Source organism: Pleurodeles waltl, chromosome 6 (genome assembly GCF_031143425.1).
Source record: "Pleurodeles waltl isolate 20211129_DDA chromosome 6, aPleWal1.hap1.20221129, whole genome shotgun sequence".
NCBI lineage: Eukaryota > Metazoa > Chordata > Amphibia > Caudata > Salamandridae > Pleurodeles > Pleurodeles waltl.
This window is the reverse complement of record NC_090445.1, coordinates 586,682,188-586,706,523: the sequence shown is the minus strand read 5'-3', so window position 1 is coordinate 586,706,523 and position 24,336 is coordinate 586,682,188. Positions and strand designations below refer to the sequence as shown.

Here is a 24,336-nt window from a genome sequence, read left to right as displayed (position 1 = left end):
CTCCTCCTACCGTGGCTACGGCGGAGGGAGCGACTTACAGTATGGTGGTCAGTAGGGCAGGTGAGGTCCTCGGCCTTGAGCTACCTACTGTGGAAGTCAGGTCTAATCTCCTGACGGAGGTGCTTCAGTCTGGGGCTTCTACTTCAGAACCCCTTCTACAATTCAATGAGACCCTCACCGATGTCCTTTTGGGTACATGGTCCAAACCCAACACGGGCTCCTGTGAACAGGACTATCGCTCGCCGCCATCGGCCCGCACCGAACGACCCAAAATTCCTGTCCCAACACCCCACGCCTGAGAGTCTTGTTATCCAGGCTTCCTCTTCTTCGGGCGCGTTCCCTTCCACACCCCCAGATAAAGAATTCAAAAGACTGGAACAAATTGGCGAGAAGTTGTTTTCTTACTCCAGCCTCACACTGCAGTCTGTGAACACCTCATGTCTTTTGGGCCGTTATACCCACTCCCTGCGGGATACGGTTGCACAAGTCCTGCTGCAGATACCAGAGGAGGCCTGTGCTATCGTCTCCCAAGCAGTGAAAGATGGGAGAGACTTTGCAAAGTTCACTATCCGTTGTGAGCTGGATACGATCGACTCTCTTGGCAGATCAGTTGCAGCGACAGTCGCCGTACGGCGCCACGCCTGGTTACGCACTTCTGGCTTCTCGGGGATGTCCAACAGTCACTCATGGACATGCCCTTTGATGGCACCTGTCTCTTCGGAGACAAAGCGTACTCGGCCTTGGAGAGATTCAAGGATTCCCGGGCTACGACTCGGTCCTTTGGTCTTTCCTCCACCACTCGCCCACCACAGTCCGCTTTTTGGCCCTTTCGTGGACACGAAAGGGGAGCCCTGTCGCATCCTCAACCCAGCAACCGTGCCACGCACGCTGGCCAGCCTATGCGTTGCCGAGGACGCGGAATCCCACGTTTCTGTGGGACAGGGAACCAGAGGTCTGTCCAGTCCACCTCTGCCTCCGCTGCAGTCTCCAAACCCTCCTAGTCCGTCCCCTCACTCACACCCAGTTGGTGGCAGGATCCGTCATCACCTGCCCCACTGGGAACATATCACCACGGACGGGTGGGTTTTGAAGATCATTCGGAAGGGCTACTCTCTCCCTTTCGAAACTGCACCGTCACACATGCCACCATCCTTCCATCATCTTCCAGAGGATCATTTGGTGCTTCTCCGCCAAGCAGTCGCAGCTCTCTTGGCCAGGGGAGCTATAGAAAGGGTCCCTGTGCCAGAAGTAGGTCGTGGTTGTTATTCCTACTACTTTCTGGTACCAAAGAAGGACAAGGGCTTACGTCCTATCCTAGACCTTCGGGACCTGAACTACTTCCTAAGAAGGAGAAATTCAAAATGCTCACCCTGGCTCAGGTTCTGTCTGCCTTAGACCCTGGAGACTGGGTGGTAGCGTTGGACTTGCAGGCCGCTTATTTCCAAATCCCCATCCTGCCTGCCCACAGACGTTACCTACGATTTGTGGTAGGTCACGAGCACTTTCAGTTTAGCGTGCTCCCTTTCGGCCTTACCAGCGCCCCTCGGGTATTCACGAAAGTGATGGCGGTGGTTGCAGCTCATCTGTGCAGGTTAGTGGTATCAGTCTTCCCCTACCTCGAAGACTGGCTGTTGAAGGCGCCTTCGCCCCAGACAGTCGTCTCCCACCTTCAGACTATGGCGAACCTCCTGCGTGAGCTTGGGTTCACTATAAATGTGCCAAAGTCACATCTGACTTCCTCTCAGACGCTCTCTTTCATTGGAGCTGTTCTAGATACAGTGCAATTTCGGGCTTATCCTCCTGACAAGCGAGTCCAAGACATTCAGGCAACGATTTCGATCTTTCAGCCTCGGTCTTGGGTTTCGGTGAGACTGACTCTGAGGCTGCTGGACCTCATGCCCTCCTGCTTCCTGCTAGTAACACATGCCAGGTGGCATATGCGGGCTCTGCAGCTGCAGTGGGACCTAAAGGTCCAGTGGGCGCAGCATCTGGGAAATCTCTCTGACATGGTCCAGATCTCGGAGGGGACTGCGAAAGACCTGCAGTGGTGGCTTTCGAATCCAAATTGGGTCAACGGCAGATCCCTCTACCTACCCCAACCAGATCTCTCTATAGTGACAGATATGTCACTTCTGGGTTGGGGCGGCCACATGGGAGAGGCGGAGATCAGAGGCCTCTGGTCTCCGGCAGAGTTGGGGCTCCACATAAATATGCTGGAGCTCCAGGCGATCAGCCTCACATTGAAAGCATTCCTTCCCTCTCTCAAAGGGAAAGTGGTGCAGGTGATCACAGACAACACTACCGCCATGTGGTACTCCAACAAACAAGGTGGGGTAGGGTCCTGGACCCTTTGTCGGGAGGCACTACGCCTCTGGACATGGCTGGAACATCAGGGCATCACCCTGATGGTTCAACATCAGGGCATTACCCTGATGGTTCAACATCTGGCGGGCTCTCAACGCCAGAGCAGATGAACTCAGCCGCCGATGCACAGTCGATCATGAATTGTGTCTCCATCCGGAGGTGGCGCAAGGTCTCTTTCTCAAGTGGGAAGAGCCTTGGTTAGATCTGTTCGCCTCTACAGAGAACGCTCAATGTCAGTTGTTTTGCGCATTGGAGTTTCCAAGGTGGCACTCGATCGGAGACGCTTTTCGTCTCGAGTGGAGCTCTGGCCTTCTTTACGCCTTCCTGCCTATCCCTCTTCTGCCCAGAGTTCTCAAGAAAATCAAGTACGACCGGGCCCAAGTTATCTTGGTGGTTCAGGACTGGGCTCAAAGAGTGTGGTATCCAGAGCTATTGAGCATGTCCATCGATCCTCCACTCAGACTGCCTCTTCAGGCGGATCGTCTGTTGCAGCAGCAGGGGACGGTTCTCCACCCGAACCTGTCCAACCTCCGTCTTCATGCGTGGAGATTGAGCAGCAACAGTTGACGGCATTTGCCCTGCCACCCGAAGTCTGCAATGTTATCTTGGCAGCCAGGCGTCCATCGACTAAAACTGTATACGCCTGTCATTGGAATAAATTTGTGGCATGGTGTACCAACAAATCTGTTGATCCCCTTTCTGTCCCTCTGTCAGAGGTTCTTCTGTTCATTCTTTCTTTAGCTCAGCAGGGCTCTGCTTTGGGCACCCTTAAAGGGTATTTGTCTGCCATTGCCGCCTTTCTTAGGCTACCTGATCAGCCCTCACTCTTTAAATCTCCTATTGTGAGTAGGCTCTTAAAAGGGCTCACCCACTTATTTCCTCCCACTTCATTTATCATGCCTCATTGGGATCTTAATCTTGTACTTACTTATTTGATGTGTACCCCCTTTGAGCCAATGCATAATTGTCCCTTGCGGTTCCTCACATTCAAATCTGTCTTTCTGGTCGCTATCACCTCTGCTCGCAGTGTGAGTGAGCTTCAGGCCCTGATTCAAAGCCTCCATACTTGTCTGTACACCCTGACAAAGTGGTGTTACGCACTAGAGCTTCCTTCCTTCCTAAGGTGATTACACCATTTCATGTAGGCCAGTCCATCACTTTGCCTACCTTCTACGCACCCCCACATCCTTCCCATGAGGAAGAAAGACTCCACCGTCTGGACCCAAAAAGAGTGTTGGTGTTCTACCTCAATCGTACTAAAGATTTCCGGGTGGACGATCAACTCTTTGTAGGCTAGGTGGGTGCGAAGAAAGGGAAGGCGGTGCAAAAGCGTACCATCTCTCGATGGGTGCTTCTTTGCATCAAAATGTGCTACGCTTTGGCTAAAAAGCAACCTCCTGAAGGCTTGCATGCTCATTCCACCAGAGCAACTGCGGCTTCCACTGCATTAGCACGCGGAGTTCCTGTCCTGGATATCTGTCAGGCAGCTACATAGGCATCACTGCACACGTTTGCTAAGCATTACTGCCTGGATAGTCCGGTCCATCGAGACGGCTACTTTGGTCGTTCGGTCCTGCAGGACTTATATGATCTTGGTTCGCAGCCCACCAGCAAGGATGGCATTGCTTGGGTATCTACTGTAAGTTAAGAAATCTGCAACTAGAAGTCTCTATCAGATGTACAAGTTACTTACCTTCGGTAACGAAATATCTGGTAGAGACATATTCTAGTCGCAGATTCCTTACCGCCCACCCATCCTCCCCGCTTGCGAACGGATTTCTAGGGACGGGGATTCCCCCTTTCAGGTCCTTAGCTCTGGTGCACCAATCTCAGTGTTCTTAGCGCCTCTGCGCTCTGGCGTGGAAAGTTGTTAAAAGAAACTGACGTCACTGCACGAGGGCGGCATCTATGTACTACTCCCGACGTGATCACAGCGACGACGACGCCTGCAGAGTCGACCGACGCCACCTACCGACGCGCAAGGGTATTGCTCGAAGAAAAACATCCTGATCCAGTCTGACGCCTGGGGGAAAATTCTAAGGTAAGGCATCTGCAACTAGAATATGTCTCTACCAGATATTTTGTTACCGAAGGTAAGTAACTTGTACTTCTAGCTCGGTATACGTGCGCTGTATAAATGCTTATAACATAGCATAACAGTTCTTAACTCACACCCTGGCTACCATCTGCCTCCTCCACAGCCTCAGGTTCACCATTAAAGCCATCAAGTCCCATTTGTTATCCTTGCCGATACAACCTGTCCTGGGGTCAACAATAAACTGAGTCATCGGCATAACTATCCCAGACAGCAAAGGATCTCTGTTTTTCAACAGCTAATGCCTGTTTTTCAGCCAAAATGTTACCTTACAGTCAGAATTGTTGTGTGCCTCCTCAGCATGATGGCCCCATGTACTTGCACAGGCCCAATGCCTGCCTGCACAAGCACCCGTTGCAACAGTTCCTTTCTGCATAATGGTCTCAAGCAGAGGGTGTGTTGGAGGGCCAAGTGTTGGTAACTGTCAGCATAGATGGCTCTCTGCAGTGAGAGAAGAGAAACAATCTATTAGTCTTTTCTAGACCCTGTCCCGCATGTTGCCATTACCTCAGGTTGGCTGGAAAACACATCTCAGTCTCACTGTGGTACAACCTGCTATAAAAAAGCCAAAAGAGCCCTCCTCCCCGTTACACCCAGGGCACATTACACAGAAGAAAGCTGCAACTACGGCCTTCCTAAGGAACATTCACCTAGATGGCTTTTGTAAAGCAGCCACCTGGTGTCGACCCCATGCATGTTCACCAAACACTACTCTGTGGACATCCTCGCTGGACAACAAACTATAGTAGCCAAACAGACCTAAGGACCTCTGCATCATCCACACGCTAGCCACCACTTGTAGAAGGTTACTGCTTCAGTCTATGCAAAGTATGTGTATCTACAGCAACAACATGCTGCAAACGGAAAATGTTACTTAACCTGTAATTTGTAGTGTATAGTGTTGCAGATTTCCATGCGCCTATTCTCCTCCCTAGTAGCATGTGGCTCTATTTACAAATCTTGTCTTTTTACTACTTAGGCTCATTTTGTAATACAAATGTACCACTCTCTCGCTACTCGCCACTCAAATGTACTCTCACCTGGTGTGCAAACAAAACAATCTAACATGGAGTTGGGGCCCTTGTTAATTGCTAACTAAAGGCTTGATTTAGAGTTTTGGGATGTGATTACTCCATCACAAACATGACGGATATCCTGTCCGCTTATAATAATCCCGTTATTGCCTATGGAAATTGAAATGCAGCGGACCGGATATCCATCAAATCTGTGACAGAGTAATCCGTCCGCCAAACTCTAAATGCGGCCCAAAGTGAGGAGTCCCCATATACCGCATGACTCAAAAGACTTCTTCCAAGATAAATAACTTACAAAACTCTGAGCCCAACACTAGATGGCAGGAGTATACAGAGCATTTGAATCTACAGTGCTATTGGTGCAAACAGATGCTTACAAGGTAAATAACATTTTCCTTCTTGCTTTTTCTGTGCCTGTCCCCATGTGTGGCTCCATAAGTCTCAACTCTTCATTCCCACACTTTTTTTGCTGGTCTCTCCTGTTGAGGATTTTACCTTTCCTTCACCCTGCTTCTCCCTTCACCTTCTCACAGGCAACCTTCTTTTCACGCATTGCTCTATCCCTTTTGTTACCCTGTCCATTGACTCTGCACTCTATCACTGAGCCCTTTTTGTCCTTCCCTGTTGGGCAGCCTCATCTTAGCTTGCTCAAGTTGGCGTGTTTTACTTCCTTTGCTCCTTTCGGGTACTTTTTCCCTCTACTCCAATTGGCCTATCTCTCCTAAGTATGCCTTTCTGGTCTCCTGCCCTGCAGTGCCGAGCCCCAACCTGTACCTGCAGCTGAACAACTTGACACTCACAGTGGATCCCACCAGTCTACTTTGGTTGAATATCTTCTGCCTGGACCTTTACCGTAGCCTGCAGCAGTTTAAAGAAATCTACAAGCTGCAGGACCTGGGGAAGAGCGATGAACATGTAGCCATGCGCCTTGACACCACTGGACTGAAGGTATTACCACATTATATTACCAAATTATGTGTAACACCTGTTCTCGAATGAGGCTTGAGAGGAGTGTTACGAATTGTCTTGTTGAGTATTATTAATTAGAAGTAGACAGGATTTTAAGTTTTCAAAATGTAACCCCTCCCCAGTGGTAAAACACAAATTGATGCCCCCCCCCCCTTTGAATTCTGGTATTGAATGCATATGTATCCCTCAGAGCCTTCAACCCAAGCCAAAATAAACCTTCGGTTTTAATGAGAGTAGGGTACTGGCCTGCAGCCAGCATATTGGTCCCTGGAAGGGATTGACATGCAAAAACAACCAGAGGAGGTGGGGATTGAGAACATGCTTATGCAGCAATTATTTTATTAGACTTAAGTGCTGCATGTGGCACAGTCGATCATAAAAATCCTTCTTCAAAGAATTACTCAAGTGGGGTTCGAAGGTACTATTTTTAACTGGCTTTCTTCCTTCTTAGAAGGTAGGTTGTTTCAGGTTTTGGATAGGTCTTTTTTCTGATATCCAATCCTTTAGCTATGGGGTCCCTGAGGGCTCCTCTCTAAGCCCCACTTTTTTTAACATCTATATGTCTCCCTTGGCTAAAATTGTGGAACCCTATGGTCTCTCTCTCTCTGATATCTTATGCTGATGATACCCAGCTGGTCTATTCTTTTAGCACCAATGTAAACTCTGATCAAGAAGCGCTATCCTCCTGCCTTACAGACATCGCTAACTGGATGTCAGATACTAAGCTCAAGCTAAATGATGAAAAAACTGAAGTAATGTTGGTTGGCAATTTTTCCCTACTTAAACCTCCCATCTCAATTCCAGAAGAATTGAGAAGACTTCCTCCCCCACAAGAAACCATAAAAAGCCTAGGAGTATGGCTGGACTCCCGTCTATCGATGGAACAGCATACAAAAAAAATTGAGTATTCTTCCTTCAATCTTCTAAGAATGCTTAAAAAGATTTTCAAATCTCCCCTTTCTTGCCAAAAGACTTATTATTCAAACCCTCATATTATCCCACCTAGACTATGGGAACGTGCTGTTCCTGAGTTCTCCCATCTGTGTATTAAGGAGACTGCAGATAGTGCAGAATGCGGCAGCCCGGCTACTCATGGCCATCCCCAGAACTGCATCGGACAATCCAGCCTTAGCCTCCCTCCATTGGCTTCCTATCCAGCAAAGGATTCATTTTAAAGCTTTGTGTATGGTACATCGATCTCTTAATGATAGAGGACCTTCTTTTATCAAGCGCATGATCACACCCTACACCCCCGAGAGATCCCTTAGATCCTCATCTGCTGCTCTAATTAACACCTGCTGTGTTAAAAAACAAGATGGGGAGGTAGGTCCTTCACATTCAAAGCAGCGAATCTATGGAATTCCCTCCCCCTGTCACTTCGAATGTACAATTCCGAACACTTTTTCTAGGTAAATTGAAGAGACTACTCTTTCGGCGCTGGGAGGCCTTCAGGTAGCCATGCGCTTTATAAATCTGTTAAACTAAACTAAACTAAACATTGGGGAATGGGCTGTGTCCCTTCTCAGCCCTTCCTTTAATATCAATTTAACCTGTTAAATTGAGTTACTTAGGCAGACATAGAATGATTATCTAACATAGCCAATTAAATGGGTTGTTTTTCTTCTCCTTTACTTGTCTTCTATAATGCATTGTTTGTATGGATTTTTTGTACATTTTTGTACATTTTACTTTGAGCACCATTATTCCTAGATTACCCACCTAAAGCATCAAAATCGTGATCTTACATTTTCAGCTTGGTGTACTTTTTTTGTTTAACTGATCTTTGTCTCTAACATTTCCTTGGTTTGTATTTAATTTACAACTGTTTCATATTTTGTTTCTTATTTTTAAAAACAAGCATTGGAAAGTCGAATAGGTTTCATTTTTCAAAGGTATTACAGTACCTTCTGGCTTGGGAATTCTTTATATGGTGCTGTTTCACCAGTGCCAATCTTGGAATAGTAAATTAAAACTCATGTACAAAAGCACAATAAAGAAAAAGAAGCACCCATGTAGCAAATGTGAAAGTGCCATGCCCTAAAAAAGATACTTTTTAAAGAACTCAATGATGTTAGGGTGGGAATGGACCGGAGGACCAAGTGAGAACAGTTATCTCTGAATTGGTGAGTAAAGGAGGTAACAGATGAATGGGGGATGGGGGTGGGGTGGATTGCTTTTAAAAAAAAAAAAAAAAAAAAAAAAAAAAGCCAGGTTGAGCGGGTGAAGCAACACATGGGCTGGGGTGGGGCTTAGGAACAAAACAGAAAATTGGGGATTTAATAGGGCAGAAACACGAGGGAGAGGAAAAGAAAACTTCCCTGGAAGCTCTGACTCGTGATCACCATCTTCAGATTCACTTTTTCCGCCGTTGGGTCTGGAAGCCTAGCTGAGCACTCCAAGTTATGGAAGAATGTGAAGTTTGAATGGAGTTTTGTCTAAAATTTTGGAAGAAGATCACTGAAGACGGCAGAATAAGGTACCGCAGAGGATTCCATGTATTGAAAGGAGTTTTCGAGGGGGTTTAGAGAATGCCCGAAAATCCAGAAAAGATTCATGCTGCAAAACAAAATGGTTTCTTACCTGCAGCTTGAAGAATTTTCTGGAATCACAAGCAACCCACCAACCTCCCTAAAAGATGAAAGAGAACAAAAAAAAGGAATCTGAAGATGGCGACCACGAGGGGGAGCTTCCGGGGATGGCGTATGGCGTCAGAGAAGGCTGGATAGGACACCAAATGGTAGAACGGTTGACGCCCATCAGCAAAAAAACAACAAAAAAAAGAGAGAAGGTCTACTATTATAGGGGAGAATTCCGGACCCAACTCCTGGCTGCAAAACTACTACTCCAGGTAAGAATCCATTTTGTTCCCTGAATATCAGCACTGTCAGGACGCACGTTATCCAAGCAGAGGGGAGGAACAAACAAAAGAGGAGGAAGAAAAGCTATCAAATAGAAAGCAAGCAAATTCGATTGATAAAAATGTCAACCAGTGGTAGGAAATGGGATGACCCCAAACCAGTGTTGGGTATTGTCCTTAATAGTTCTTCAACAACAGACTTCTCACGGCTGTCTGTATGTGAGACCTGGTAAAATGGTGAAAAGGTAAATGTACCAGTGCTCTCACATAATATGCTTATTGTGCCGAAATAATGTGTACTCCTCACTGCATGTTAGAACATCTTAAAATGTGTTTTAAGGACACTAAGGAACGGCTTGGTGTGGTTGGATGTTTGCTCTGGAGGGGCACAGGAATTTAGGAAAACATTCTGCAGCGACCATAGTGAAAAGCACTTGGTTAAGCCATGACAAGGTTTTGTGGGTGTGTTCTTCACTGAAGAAAGTTACAGTTAAAACTGGGTTATGATTCTGGCTCAAACGTGCAAACCTTGTTGAATTTTGACAGCTATTGTATTCACTCCATAGCTCCCAAAACCCACCATTTTAACTCGTATTTGATTACCCTTTTTCCAGTGCCATTTGCAAATAGGTGGGCGACCAGAGACGAGTTGGAGCCAGAACCATAACTCAGTTTTTAACTGTGTTTTTTTAGTAAATTTGTGTGCATTTTTCTCATAATACTAACATTCAGTGAACAAACAACGTGTTGGCTTCGTCAGTGTTTCACCATTTGTTTTGATAGCTTAAACACAAATAAAACCACGAAAATCAATTCAAGGAATCCCTGGATGTCAGTTCTTAACTTCAAATTTCCATTTTGGAATTGACCTGCTACTCTCAAGGGAACAATCTATCCTCCTCATACTTCTTTATAATACACATTACTCCCAAACCCAGTTGTGCTGTGTGCTGTGTTGGTGGCATGGCCTTACCTTTGTCCAGGATCCGCACCCAACTTACTGCACATGGCCGACACCTGTACCCAGCCTTCAGGTGCCCAGCTCCTCACTCTGTGTCCTGGCCTCGTGCCGTGCCCAGCTCACCGTGGGTGCCCACTGCACATGGCGTTCGGCAGTGCTCTATTCCCAGCTCACTGCATGTGACAAGCCCCTGCTGCACCCGGCCCATGGCAGTGTGCAGCAGAGGTTGCCTGTAGGGCATGGCCTGTGGCAAGGTGATCCAGCCAACCTGCCACAAGTACCCAGCTCTCGCTGCAGGAAAGCCCCACTTCCCGCAGCATTTGGCTGTTCCAATCTGCATTATTTCTTTCGCTGGCTCTGTTTCTTTGTATCTCTCCCACTCTCGCCCCCTTTTTTCGCAGTTTATTAAAGTTGAAAAATGTAAACCGATTTGTGATTCTTATTTATGTTCTACTCAACTTAAATAATGGCTGTCAAGGTAGCAACCATGCTTTGAGTAGTAAAGCATGCAAAGGTTTCTACAGTACTCGACTCCTCCCCCCCCCCCCCCCCCCCCCCCCAAAAAAAAAAACCCTATTTCTACAGATACCTTAACCGGATAATCACATGTTATCTAAAAATTCAAAAGTGATGAACAGGAGTAAGAAATCTCTGTAGCACCACTTTGAAAGGCAGAGGTGTAAAAAAGTATTAACCCATTCTAATCCAGCACCCTTTTCAAACACATATTCCTCAAAAACTACTGAACGGATTTTCACAAGACCAACAAAAGCATGCTTCCTGAGTAAATTGCTACTGTTATTCCATTTTGGCGTACATCCATTAAGCAGTTTTTGCTGTCGGTATCAGCAAATATATCTGTGGAGGTAAAATGGAAAAATGCATCTTTCTTAAAACCCCCGTTTAACTTTTTTCATCGCTCAGAAGTGCGCAAAATTTGACGTCAGAACTCAGCTGACTAGACTGTAACCTTGACAAATTGTGTTCAGATCCATTCACAGTAAGCGAAGTTATAGGCAGACCATAACATGTATTTTTTATAGTACATCTAACCATACGTACACAGTGGCGACTTGCCACTATGTACTTTCTATATAGGGAGGATGAAGTAGGAGGTTATTTCTGTTCAGTGTGGAATAGAATATATAATATAATTGTAAGGTGAGTTTTTTTCTCAGTGTGTAAATTTTTTTTTTTGCAATTCATATGGATTTCCAGTGGTAATTTTCATATCCTGTTATTATTTATTTTATTTAGCAGTATTTATAAAACACGAACAGTCATCCCCAAGGGGATATCACAGTGCTATAGAATGCCAAATATTGTATTACTACTTGACTGGAAGAGAGACCAGGAGGAACAGCAATTAATCCGGAAAAGGCCACGTTTTTAGCTTCTTTCTGAAGCTAAGGTAATCATCTGTGGGACAAAGTCCAGGAGTAGCAGATTCCTGTAGGCTGCCGCAAGAATGGAACACAAATATCAATTACTTGCACTGGTGACCTCAAGTGTCTCTCACCTGGTCTCCTTAATGTCTCAGGTTTGGGACAGGTGTTTAAATCAGTAATAAGGAAGGTTCCCTTTACCAATCAGGCACCAATTTGAAGACCGAAAAAATTCTGCAAATTGAACTCTGACGATGAGGTTGTTTGCTGTGTTGATGATGACCGCAGGTTGATGTGAGCTATCTCTAACGCAGGATTACTCTGTACATTTGAAGGAGCTAGCTCATAGATGAAAATGTGGATAAGCCATTTTTTGTTATGCTCTCGACTGTCAAAGGTGATGCATGACACAGTGGATGGGGGGGGTGGATTGCTGGGACGGCCACCAAGAAATGTAGTCCTCGTAGAACTCTTGTCACTGATTACCACTCTGTGGATCTCCCATATCCTGAATTATCTATTATGTCAAAGTGCAAGAGTTTGCAATTAACAAATCTCATGTGGTGATTGGAACAATATGCTAGCCAACTCCAAGAGGGTGAATAGCGTTCAGTTTCTCCTTGTGAATGTTAAGTGCTTGTTCAAATATAATACTATGTCACCCTACACAGTTCATCATGTTGCTAGCCCACTTATTCCTGGAGCAGAGATTCAAGTTCTCATCGGTCCTCATTAGTGTTCAGTCCCTTTTCAATGGAACCACACATCCTGATCCGTCTACATTCCAGTTTTTGCAGAATAAGAGTGATGTTATCTCCTCTTTCCGGTTTTTGTGCCACATCTAGCCTCAAAATAATGTCACCAAAGGTGCAGAGGTCACTCTGTACCGAATTCTGCTCATATGCTGTCCAATACGCATATTCACTGGCCTATATAAATCAAAGGACATTGGCACAATAAACAATTACATTTTGAAAAGTGTCTTAATTCCCAACTGGTGGTCCCATGTTCAGAGTTCTTTCTATTGTCTGTAAGTTGGCATGTTACACAATCCCCACATTTGAAATACCCTTTCATGTTCATACGTTGTTTAGTTTCCCTCGCACTATGAATTATTTTTTACCTTTGTTAATTATTTGTGTTACTAGTGTCGCAACAGACATTATGCTTAATGTTATTTTGTTTATTTGTCCATACTATTAGTTTCCCCATCGTTATTAATGGTGCATTAGCCTTTAATAATTCTTTGTGTTACCATTGTTGTGACAGGTCTTATGCTTAATTGCTGTAGTCCCACATAGCAATAAATAAGGACAGTATACTATTTGGGGATTCCTTTATTCCCCGCTTTCTCTTTTTTCTATTAATTCCTTTATGTTGCCCTTTATGGATTTGTGTTGCCTATTTACTTCATGTAGATTATCAGTTATGTCCTCTCTTTCTTTTCACCCCCTGGTTGTACATATTCCAGTCAAGGGCTTCAGAGGCGATGGCGGGAATGCACTCTGCTCTCCAAACCTCACTTTCGAGCAGCAGCATGAGCTCAGTTATGGTGCGCGCCTCGCGCCTTCTTTGCATATAGACGGTGTCGGCCAACGCACCGCGCTGTTGTGTAGTTGGAGGGAAGAGCTCTCCCCTGGAGGTCACTTTGTTTTAGAACCGCTGTGCGCGGGCCACACCATACTTTGTGAAACACCAGTGACTGTACAATAAAGGTTTCTTGACTTTGGGGGATAAGTGCCCTGCTTCCGCTTATGCCGGCTCTTGAGGCAATTATTCATGCAGCTCACCATTTTTAGGTCAAGCATAGCAGCCTGCAAGCTCTGTTTCCGATAATCTATTCTGTGGGCTTTAGCCACGCCCATCTCACGCCCACCACTTTCAGTCATTCCTGGGCCTGCCCTTGGTGCTGTTTTGTTACGTCTTGCAGACTGACCCTGTTACATGGATCAGTTCACTTCTGACGATTTAATTCGTTTCAGGCGCACTACTTTTTACCCTTTTCACTCGGTTCGCACTGCCGTCTCCTAGCACCTCCTGTCCGTCCCTGAGTTTCCTTTGCCGTCCACACCACCCCTCCCACGTTGTTGCTTGTTTTGTATAGCACTTAATAACGACATTTTTAAGCACCACTGATAGTGGAGGTGCGGTGAAATCAAGTGAGTTAACAAGCGTCACAGCGTTTGGCCATTTCAGGGAGGCGCCAGTCAAGTGCCATTGTTACCGAATCGGAGTAACCCCAGGGGGACACTGAATAACGCAGCCCAAGTGACCAGTGCCAGGGGTGAGGCCAGCTGAGATGTTTTGCGATAGAAACTGGTCTTCCCGCGGTATTAGAGGAGGAACCCTCGAGCTGCTCCCCAGGCAGTAATTTTGGAATGGGGCTCAGTCTTCCCTCAGTTCTCCTTTTGGCGTTTTTTGCGCCTCTTTGCCTCTCCCACTTCTGGTGCCTGTCATCAGCTGCCCCAGCCTGTCGCAAAAAAGTCCAGATATGATTTTACAACGCCAATAGCTCGAACTCTCAAAAATGGGAGACCTCTTCCAGTGCAAATGCTTGTTTCTGATCCAGTCTTACAATTTATTATCCCCCGAGTAAGTACTAATTCTTTGGTTACTTCACTGGGGTGAATTCATTTTTGGCAATACCTCTTAGCCACTATTATCTCATTCCATGTACGCTATTAATCTTTATACGCTATAGTTCTGTATTGCCCCTGACCACCTAACGTTCATATCCGCTAATACATATCCATTAATCATTTCAGAGGTTCCCCTTATAATTTTAGATGATGAGACCTGGTCACCATAATTCTGGGTCAAAACGTTGTCCAGAGCTATAACAGATAAGCAGCTTGGCTATTATTTAAGGCCAATCGACAATTAAGGATGTTCTTCTGTGGTTCTTTGTTATGAGAAGCACACAGACTCTTGTGTATTTGTAAGACGTTTGTCTGATTTCTTTATTGTGATTTTGCTTCACTGGGGACACCATGCACGTTATTGCACTATATTCAGTGATTGTATTTTTAACGTTTTTGTGTACCAACGGTTATTAAAAAAATGTTTTTAACTGCAAAATGAATTAGTGTGTCAATCTTGTGCATTACTTTATGGTGAAAGCATTAAATGCATGAGGCTGCCCTGCCGACTGAATGATCTATTCCTGTAAGTGATACTTCAGCGAGCCATTGTTACTATTGCTCATTTATACCCAGTCCTCATGGGTTTACAGGCAGTTTGTGTGTTCTACATGACTAACATATCAAAATCTGCAAGCAAGGAGCTATGATATAGAGCTCAAACCATAACACCAGACTTAAAAATAAGGAGGATTTTTAGGGGTTCTGTGAATCACCACAACTATTTCAGCTTTTTTGTAACAGCGAAACAACCTGATGTTTAAACCAGTCATATGCAAAAGTAATGTGTATACTAAATGCAAGTGCTGCTTCACCCTCACTCTTGCTACATCTATCAGACCGGATAAATACATAGTCTTATAAGATGGCTACTGTCAACGGGGGACCTGAAGCCTCACCTTTATAGATTTCTCTTACTGCTTACCATCAGTTGACCAGATATTTGTATGCAAGTATCCGGAGCCTCCTCAGATACAGGTCTGCAATTTATTAGACGACACTGTGTAAAGTGGCACATCAATCACCTTCTCATTATTTGTTTTTGTATTCAGTAATGTTTGAGTTTAGTATAAAGGCTAGGGATTGTAAGTACAACAACCTTGCAAATAGTAATTATTTCCAATAGCTGAACATAGGTAAAACATCACATACATGTGGCCCAATCAAAGGCTCAGCCTTAACACCTTTAACCCACAGACTGAATTTGTCCAGGTTAGGTAAACATGCTCTCAGGAGGCTCAGTGAGGAAACTGAGGTAGAATCCCTTCACTGAGTCATTCCTATGGTGACAGGAGGCCCTGTGTCCGTGGTGGAGGGAAATGCTCAGCTGTAGCAAAGGAGGCGGGGATAAAGGCTTTGGGATAATGGGTAGGCCATGGCCATCTGGCGTGCTGCTGAACTGAAAACTCTTTTGTAGCAGATGTTGCTACTTAAAGAATGCTAGTTAATGTGTACTGTGTAATGACAGGCTCCATTCAAGTGTTTTTGTAAGGGCACAGGTGAAAAATAGGAATACCATGTGGACTATGCCATTCTTCTTTTTAAGATTTTGCCTGTGCAAAAGGGCCAGTGTCGCTTTTCTGTATAGCATAAATGAGGAAAAAAGTGAGCATGAAGTGGCAAATGGCTTGCTAGAAAGGAGCAGTGCTCCTGAAGTTTTTGTTTTTGACATATAATCCAGAAAAGCCCGTATGTAAGCCCTCTGTTCTCACTGCAGCTCTCACCTCAGCATTCTCCTGTCCTTCCATATTCTTCCTGCACTGGCTAGCCTTATCTCAGATTTTGACTTGACCACAGATGGACGGACTGGGTTGATTCATCACCGAATAATTCGGAGAGTACCACTGTAGATTTGCTCACCTTACACAACACTCTTTCTCAGACCTAACCCACTGTCACAAAGTCGTATGCATTTTCTCATTATTTAGCCTTCATCTACTATAGCATAGAGAAGAGAACGTCTTTTTGGTTTCTAGGAAATGTAATCTTGTCATTTTTTTTCTCTCCACAGCTCACAATCCCTGTGGAGAAGAAAATGGCTGATCACCCTGACCGCCCTCAGTGCCTCTCTGTGTGCATGTCCAGAATGACTGCCACTAACACCCGACATGTCGCACACTGTGGCTGCACAGACCTCCAGACTCTTTTCCGAAATTTTGCTGCATGTGAATTCTTCCATGCCACTTTCTCTCGTTTTCCCAAATCAGCGGATAGCTTTGGGCTGCTCCACAGCCTCTTTATGCGCCATGCCTACCCTGTTGACCCAGGCTTCGGGAATGACCGGGGTACCATACATGAAGCTTTGAAGACCCGGGCCTCAGAAGATCTGTGGTCTGTTCACTTTTCAGAAATTTCGCTGCAGTTTGAGGGTTCTGAAAGTTCCAAGGGCAAGCCTCTCTGCTTCATTGTGGCTTTTCCCTTATCTATTTGGGCCTGCCTCCCAAACCGATACAAGCAGGCACAAGAGTCCAGGCAGCTACCAAAAACCTCATCAACTCCTTTAAGGCCTTCACTCAGCTACGATTCTTCAGTCAGAAGCACGGAAGGAGAAGCTCAGCTTGGTCAAAGATCAAAATCAGAACAAAACTTTGAAAATGTTTTCTTAAATTCACAGGCTGGAGAACTGTCTCAAGGCAGCCGTGGCAGCTTGACAGATAGTGCAACAGACACCAATGAACTGGAGGCCTCTGCAGATGTTCATATCCTTATGCACTCTACGGCTCATGTGAAGATAAGGTTGAACCATTATCAATATCTTGTGCTGCTTAGGATGAAGGAGGAGTTGCAGGAGCTGCAAGAATTGCTGACTGAGGACACTCAGACACTGATGGGCCCTTCTGCGCAGCCCCAGACCTCTTGCATGGGTGTTCTTTTCAGTAGTGCAGAGATAGCCCTACTACTACCCCCTGTCCTGAATTCTGAACCTGGGCACCACTCTCCTGACTCTGAAACCACTAGTTTCCTAGAGTCGGAGCTCTCTCATGCTGAAAGCAGGGAGGCCCTTGCCTCCGATTCGAAAGGATCAAAATGGGATGGCTCTCTAGACGTGCCTGCTAACCATATAGAGGGTAGTGACTTGGTGCACGTGGATGATAAGACTGAAGGTATGGACAGCGGGGTGCTGCTGAATTCAAATTGTGAGGATAATAATTCTGATCTCTGCACTGACGGCTTAGGGGGGCTTGATGAGGCCCATGAAGCAGTGGAGGGCTTCCAGGCAAAACGGTGCGACCTGCCTAGCAGCCCTTCCATGGCACTACATCCTCTTAACAGCAGGGACCCATCGATGAGTGGGCAGGATATCATCTCAATGAAAAACCTGGAGACAGAGCTTACAAGTGCTCTGAACATGACAAAAGATGCCACTAAAGAAGCAATAAGCGTGACCATGGATCTCACCAAGGAGGCAGTTTCCCTCACCAAGGATGTCTTCAGCTTCAGCAAGGGCAAGATGAGCTCATTGCAGAAGCTTCAGTCCAGGTATGCCAGGAATGATTCTATCAGGAGTGAGCAGAGCGTGAGTGCTACATGAAGTACCCTCTATTGAATGTATGTGAGGAGGGCCCTATTGGGTGGTATGGTAAGTGAAGGCCTTCAGGCCTAAGGGAAAGATTACCTCCAATGGCCCTCTTCAGGTATAGCAGTAGGTGTCCTCTGCGACTGGACAACATTATTCTCCTAATGCAAAGAGTGGTATTTGTGGTATGATGCCCATTTTGGGTTGTAGAAGTGCAGCCATTCGCTGGCCGCCGACAGTTACATTGGATAGGTGCTACTCATGGGTGAATGATTGCCGTCATGCAGCCGCTCCCTCCAGGTAGAAAAATGAGGCGTGACTCTGCATAGTGTGATAAGCTTGAATGCCTAGAGAGCAATCAGAAGCATGCCAGATTACAAGTGTGATTAGGAGTGATATTAGTGTGGGGTCCAAAGTTATACTACTCGGGATAGTAATAGGTGAAGTCAGAGGCATAAGCTGGTGCTAGTAAAAGTACGTGCAGAACAGGGTAGTCTTACTGAGCTGTGATACATAGGATGGTGTACTCACTGATATAAGGTAGGTGGTGCCAGTCTAAGTAAGGCACACAGGATAATGCTAGTGTGTGAGTGCAAGCAATGTGGTTTGGGACTAGTGGTTGTGAGAGACAGCATAGTTCTTCTTTTGGAGAGAGGATTAAGAGTCCCATTGAGGTTTGAAGTAGTACATTGCCCAATCTTTGAATCAGTGTAGCAATTGCCATATGTCCTTGCTCACTTTTCAAATAGTGCTTTTCCTGTAAAAGTTAGATTTTTGCCATATGTGGCACTTTATATCATATAGCTTTCCTGGTTGGCTCTACCTGCTACCTTGTACGTAATAGGAGGCTGCTTAGAACTTACAGGAATGCTTGTTGTTCACTGCACTTAACAGATCCTCTTCTTAGCTAACTCTCTTAACTCTGGAATGTTTTATTCACTCTGAATCCCTCACTAGCTTTTTTTTTTTTTCTACAACTGGGGTGGAGTTGATGGTGTATATATTTGGAGAAGCAGGGAGGATGTTTTTTTTAAAGAACATTTTCTGAAGAACTTATGAACGACTTTAATGTTGTCTCCTCACAATCCAGAACCAGCTTGTCATTTTCCTCAATCTCTAGGTGCACCTCAAAAATACAAAATCTTTCTCTCTATGTTCTGGCTCCTTGAGCCTGCATTGGTACTTAATTCCCCACTGTCACCAAATGATATGGCAGTGATAAATGTCTTGTTATCCCTCTTTTGTATTTCATTTCATCTATAATTTTGTGTTGAGAAGGGAACAGGCCAGTTAAAAACTACGAGGTAATGTGATTCTTATGAGACTTCAGTTTACCAGACGTAACAGTATGTTTCCGTCACTAGGTTTGTGATTACAATATTCCCATTCTAAAGGGATGCTAGGGAAGCTGGACATGTGCATTAACAAGATATGAAATTAATTTGCACAGGAAAAGCACTCCTGTTAAGTGGAAAGTGTGTATGATGTAAGGCACATAGATTAAAGAGATGTATTAAATCTTTATACCAACAGTACAATAATAAAGACGTAAGTATGGCTCAGTGGTAATTGGCAGAAACTCCTGGACATTAATTGTACTGTAAGATTGGACACTATTTTTCATACTACCCATTTGTTTTACCAAGTTGAATGTGTGCTATAAGCAGCTAACCTGTGACAATGAAGCACCTCACTATATAATGAGCAAAAGTTTAGAGTGTCTTGGTTATTTGCCTATTAATGTTAATGCATATATAATGTACAAATTATGCAAACATGATTGAACTGTTAAAGGAGTTTAGTTTGGCTGTATATCTTAGTCAGTTAAGCAAATAACTGTGGAGTGCTTTGAAGGTTGGGATGTGGCACATATTATGTGTGCACTAGGTTATGCATTGTTTTGGCATATACAATACCAAAGTACCCATGGGTGAAGCTTAAAGCATCACAAAAGTTGGTTTAAAGATCCAATGGTTTAGTGTATTGTCAAAAATAGAAGGTGTTATAAATATATAGGTTTGCCAAGGACATTGAATGGATTTAACATGTTTGCTTACATGTTAGATATTATTGGTAGCTGCAATTTTGAATTTAGGTTGGTTGAATCAATCATTCATATATAGACCTTTTGTGAAAAGGTGTGTTTTGCAGTGTGAATTATTCCTCAATTTAGTGGTTGGGTCTGGAAATGTAACTTTTTTTTGTTCAGGTGCCATCAACCATTTGGTGGCTTGTCCATCCCTCTATGATATCAGATGCACCCCCCCGAAGTCGCCATGTGTAGTTGATTCCAAAAAGAAAAATCCAAAGAGCACTGGAAAAGCAAATATTTCATTGTAACTTTGACCACGGTTGTCAGAGAATGTACAGTTTGGGTGTTTGTTGTCCTAAGATGTGGAAAATACTCCCATAGATTATGGCAAAACTGACACCACAGACTTACCCGAAAGGACATGCACATGGTGTGCAGTCCTTGCCTACCCAAGCATCACAAATCCGAGGGGTGTTAAGCCTTAAAGAATTTTCAGGTGAGGGATAAGCAGATGTGGACTGACTACTCCATGATGCAGTCACACACCAAGCAGGACTCCCTCAAGCAACTTGGACTGTCAAGCGACAAGGAGATGCCCATGGAGGGACCACAGGACAAGGGTTCCAACATAGAAGAGGTCTATTTCAGCCTCGAGACCGAGGAAATGCTAGAAAATAATAATTGAAAGACACTAAACATGCTACGAGATGAACACCAGAAAGGGGGCCCAAGTCAGAACAAATATGGCACAAGGACATTTAGATTAGAAGTCGAGAAAAGCACTCTTGGCACTCAAACACCTGGCAACTGACTGGGAAATACACGTTAAAAGCGCCACGGGTCTAATCACAAAGACACTGCTTGGCGTAACCTGACTCTAACCTGAAAGAGGATTGTGATAAAGAGATGTACAATAATTTGAATGGCAAGGACACCTTAACCCTGTAAAGGAAGTCTCAAAGTTGAAAGGAAGAAACAGCGACTCAAGCCAAAATGGGGATCCATTACAAAGGAAAGAGTTTGACAACTCCCTTAAAAAATTCAAGAACAAGATGGAAAACACTTCTGCGAGCAGCAGTAACAATTTGAACAATCGGTGGAGTCGGAGAGAGCTGCAGAAGAGACTTGGGAAGACCTCAAAGCAGGCTCTCCAGAGGAGACAATAGATTCAGTAGACCATCTGATAGAGACATCTAGCCATCCCCAGGCGTCAGACTGATTCCTGAAAATTTTGTTAGCAGTAGCCCTGCATGCCTGTAGGTGGCATTGTAAGTCCTCTTGCGGTGTTGTTGGCTTTGTCTGCACAGGAAGTGACTTGTTTTGCCTGTGTATAAGTAGGTGCCATCCCAGCGCACTGACATCAATTCCTTTCTTTTTGCATCAGTCAGCGCAGATCCAGAGAAGAGCTACATCAACGTTTTGCCAAATACTTTTTGAGACATTGTCTCCTGATGTGGCAGGATGTGTCCAAGGAAGGCTAGTTTCAAGCCTTGTGACACCTGTCACCAGCAGATGTCATGGCAGATCCACAGCTTGTCTCCTCTTTTGTTTCAAGTGCGACCATGACTCTAAGACCTGCAATGATTGTTATGCCATGCGCTCCAAGCCCTTGAGGGAGCAATCCATCAAGCTCCTTGTCACTTGACACTGCGGCTGTCCCGGTCCTGATTGAGAGGAAGGTCCTGGGATTGGTTGTGGAGCCATCAATTTTCATTTAAGTCGTCCGATGTTCAGGTAAGTCCCACAAGTAAAAATAAAATAACTCGGAGTCTCCCCATCTGTCAAAGTTATCTGACGAGACAAGGGAACATCAGAACTTAAGGCCTGGTTCCACGGTTGAGCCTGTACCTTGACTGAGTCTGTGCCTTTCCAGGTTTCCTGGAGCCAGAGCGACCCCTGCCCAACTCTGAGTTTTATGAGGCCACGACCCTCTGATTTGTACAGTCCGTTCCAGCTGGTACGCCTTTGGGTCCTGTGTGGTAGGGAGGGGCCCCTACTGGTTTTCTGGTGCCTGGTTTGCCCCTGGGGCCATTCTGGACTCTTGGATCCATGGATGGATTTGACATGACGCCGGTTGAGCCATCTCTACTTTCCCTGGGGTTGGTCCTGATACGAACGTCATTGGCGCTGCCGTCACAATTCTTATCCCAGACTCCAAAACAGAGGTGGATGGACGTCATCAGACGGCAACTCCAGTGCCGACTGGAGCCATTCCCTCCAGGACAGATCCTGAGCCTTCTTCCTATGGGCTAGAAACAGATGTCAACACGCTGGGGTGGTACCTATTTTGGCACCTCCCACATCATTTCCAGCGCTGAGGCCACGCTAAGCCGAATGACGCCACCTACCAGCGCACAGGGGCACTGCTCACAAAAAAATTCCGGATTCAGTCTGGCGCCTGGGGATAATTCTAGGGTAAGGAATCTGCAGCTATATAGTCTCTACCAGATAGGGTGTTACAGAAGGTAAGTAATTTGTTCTTTAAGACCAGATAACATATCTGTGTACAACCCTGTCATCAAAAGAGCAGCTGACACTTTGCAGAATATAATAGAAGTAAGATCAAACAGAGTCTAGAAATCCTGGTTCCTGCACTGAAAAGGAACCTCATCCTACCTATTTTGTCCAGCATCATGGATCAAAGAAGAAAGCCTTCAAAGAACTGGCCTCGTTCAAAGCAGTCCCATCCAGGATAGAGAATAAATACAGACACTTCACACTGGACCCGACTTCGATCAAGACCAATGCCTCAATAGATTCCATCATAGTTTCCACAGCCCATAAAAGAGCTGTTAATGTCTTGTAGTATTGGCAGCTCATTGGAGAAGGCAGAGGATACATGTGCAGTCCTACCTAAACAACTAGTTGGCAAGGACTAGCAAATAAATGCAAAGTCCACATACAGGGCATGAAGCAGACCTTACACAGGCTGAGTTTCTCTTTATAGATGGCAAAATACTTCCCAAACACCCTCGAAGGGGAAAGTCTTTAAGCATGGTGAAGGAAAGGCGCTTCCCCATACAGAAGAGAGTCTTAGGATTGACAGAGCAAGCTCACATCGACCAGAAGGGTCTGACAGAGTGAACTGTGATGAAACTGTTGAGTATGATGGTGTCATATATACTCCTGATCCCATATGCTAGACTTCACATGAGACCAATCTAGGGAAAGACTGCAAACACAATGGCCACAGGCAATGGATGGATGGGAGGATCTAGTGGCTGTCACCAGGAAAATGTAGATAGAGATACAGTGGTGGAAGGAAGGGACCAACACTGTAGGCAACCCTTTCAAACCCCCTCCAACATCCTGCATAGGATATGGTGCGCATATGGAGAACCTGCATGTAAGGGCCCAGTGGAACATACAGGAGGCAGTGAAACATATAAATGTCTTAGAATTGAAGACTGTGTTTCTAGCGCTAAAAGCCTTTGACAAATACCAACAAACATGACAACAGTGTTCTACCTCAATAAACAGTGGTGCAAGACTGTTTACACCATCCAGATTATCACAGGAATATGGAAGTAATCTACAGACAAGGATAACACTGATAGGAATAAATATTCCAGCCGTACAAAGCATAGAGACAGATAGGAAGGAGCCTCACACTAATGGGAGTTCAAGAAGTGGTTCAGACAATCTTCATTGAACGTGGCAGTCCACACAAAAATCCATTTGCAACACATGAACATTCATAATGCCAAAACTTTGCAGCGAGGTACCCACACCCGCTGTCCCAAGGGAATTTCCTGTTGACAAATTGGTCAGTGTTTTAATACGCCTTTCCACCGTTCTCTTTAATACCTGTTGGGATAAGCAAGTGCAAACAATCAACATTTAAAATGATATTATTTACCTCACAGTGAGCCAGACAAGCACAGTTCTCACAATTGGTAGAGATGGTGCAGGGCAGAGTAATCAGGATACTGGCACAACAGAATCTATGCAAGGGGGGAACAAGTTTGTCATTCCGAACCATCCAGCCCCAACCTTGCAGCATGGCTCGTGAGGGTTTAAAATTTACATATTGGGCTGTGCCTCATATATCTATGGAAATCCTTAGTGTATCTAAGAAAGCAAGTAGTTACAAATGATAAACAGCCAAATAGAAGAGATCATCCATTTGTGTACGAGAGAGAATATTTTTGATTGGACAAGGGACCCATCTGATAGTAGTGACTTCTAACCACAGATTCTTTACCTTTGAATATTCCCCAGGCGTCAGACTGGATCTGGAACATTTTTGAGCAGTACCCCATGTGGTGGTAGGTGACGTTGTTCATCTCCGCCAGAAGTGAGGTGCACTCTACCTATGTAGGCACCACCCAGGCGCACTGAGATCAGTTCTTTACTTTGTGTGCCAGATAGTCCTGATCTGGTCTGAGCTACCGCTCATTCACTTCACTTTTTGATTGCCTTTTTTCAATGTTTTGTCAAATTTTTTGAGAAGTTTTCTCCTGGTGTGAGGTACATCACCCTA

General features: G+C 45.1%; 1 protein-coding gene across 3 annotated transcripts in view; it reads left to right on the top strand.

Annotated features, from left to right (window-relative positions):
• Nucleotides 1–24,336, top strand: part of BLTP3A (bridge-like lipid transfer protein family member 3A) — a 286,049-nt gene that overhangs the window by 161,819 nt on the left and 99,894 nt on the right. For all 3 annotated transcript variants that reach the window (XM_069238827.1, XM_069238826.1, XM_069238825.1), the window contains exons 13-14: nucleotides 6,248–6,441; nucleotides 16,316–17,784. In XM_069238827.1, the coding sequence (XP_069094928.1) occupies nucleotides 6,248–6,441; nucleotides 16,316–17,784 (1,663 nt within the window). The remainder of the gene's footprint in view (nucleotides 1–6,247; nucleotides 6,442–16,315; nucleotides 17,785–24,336) is intronic.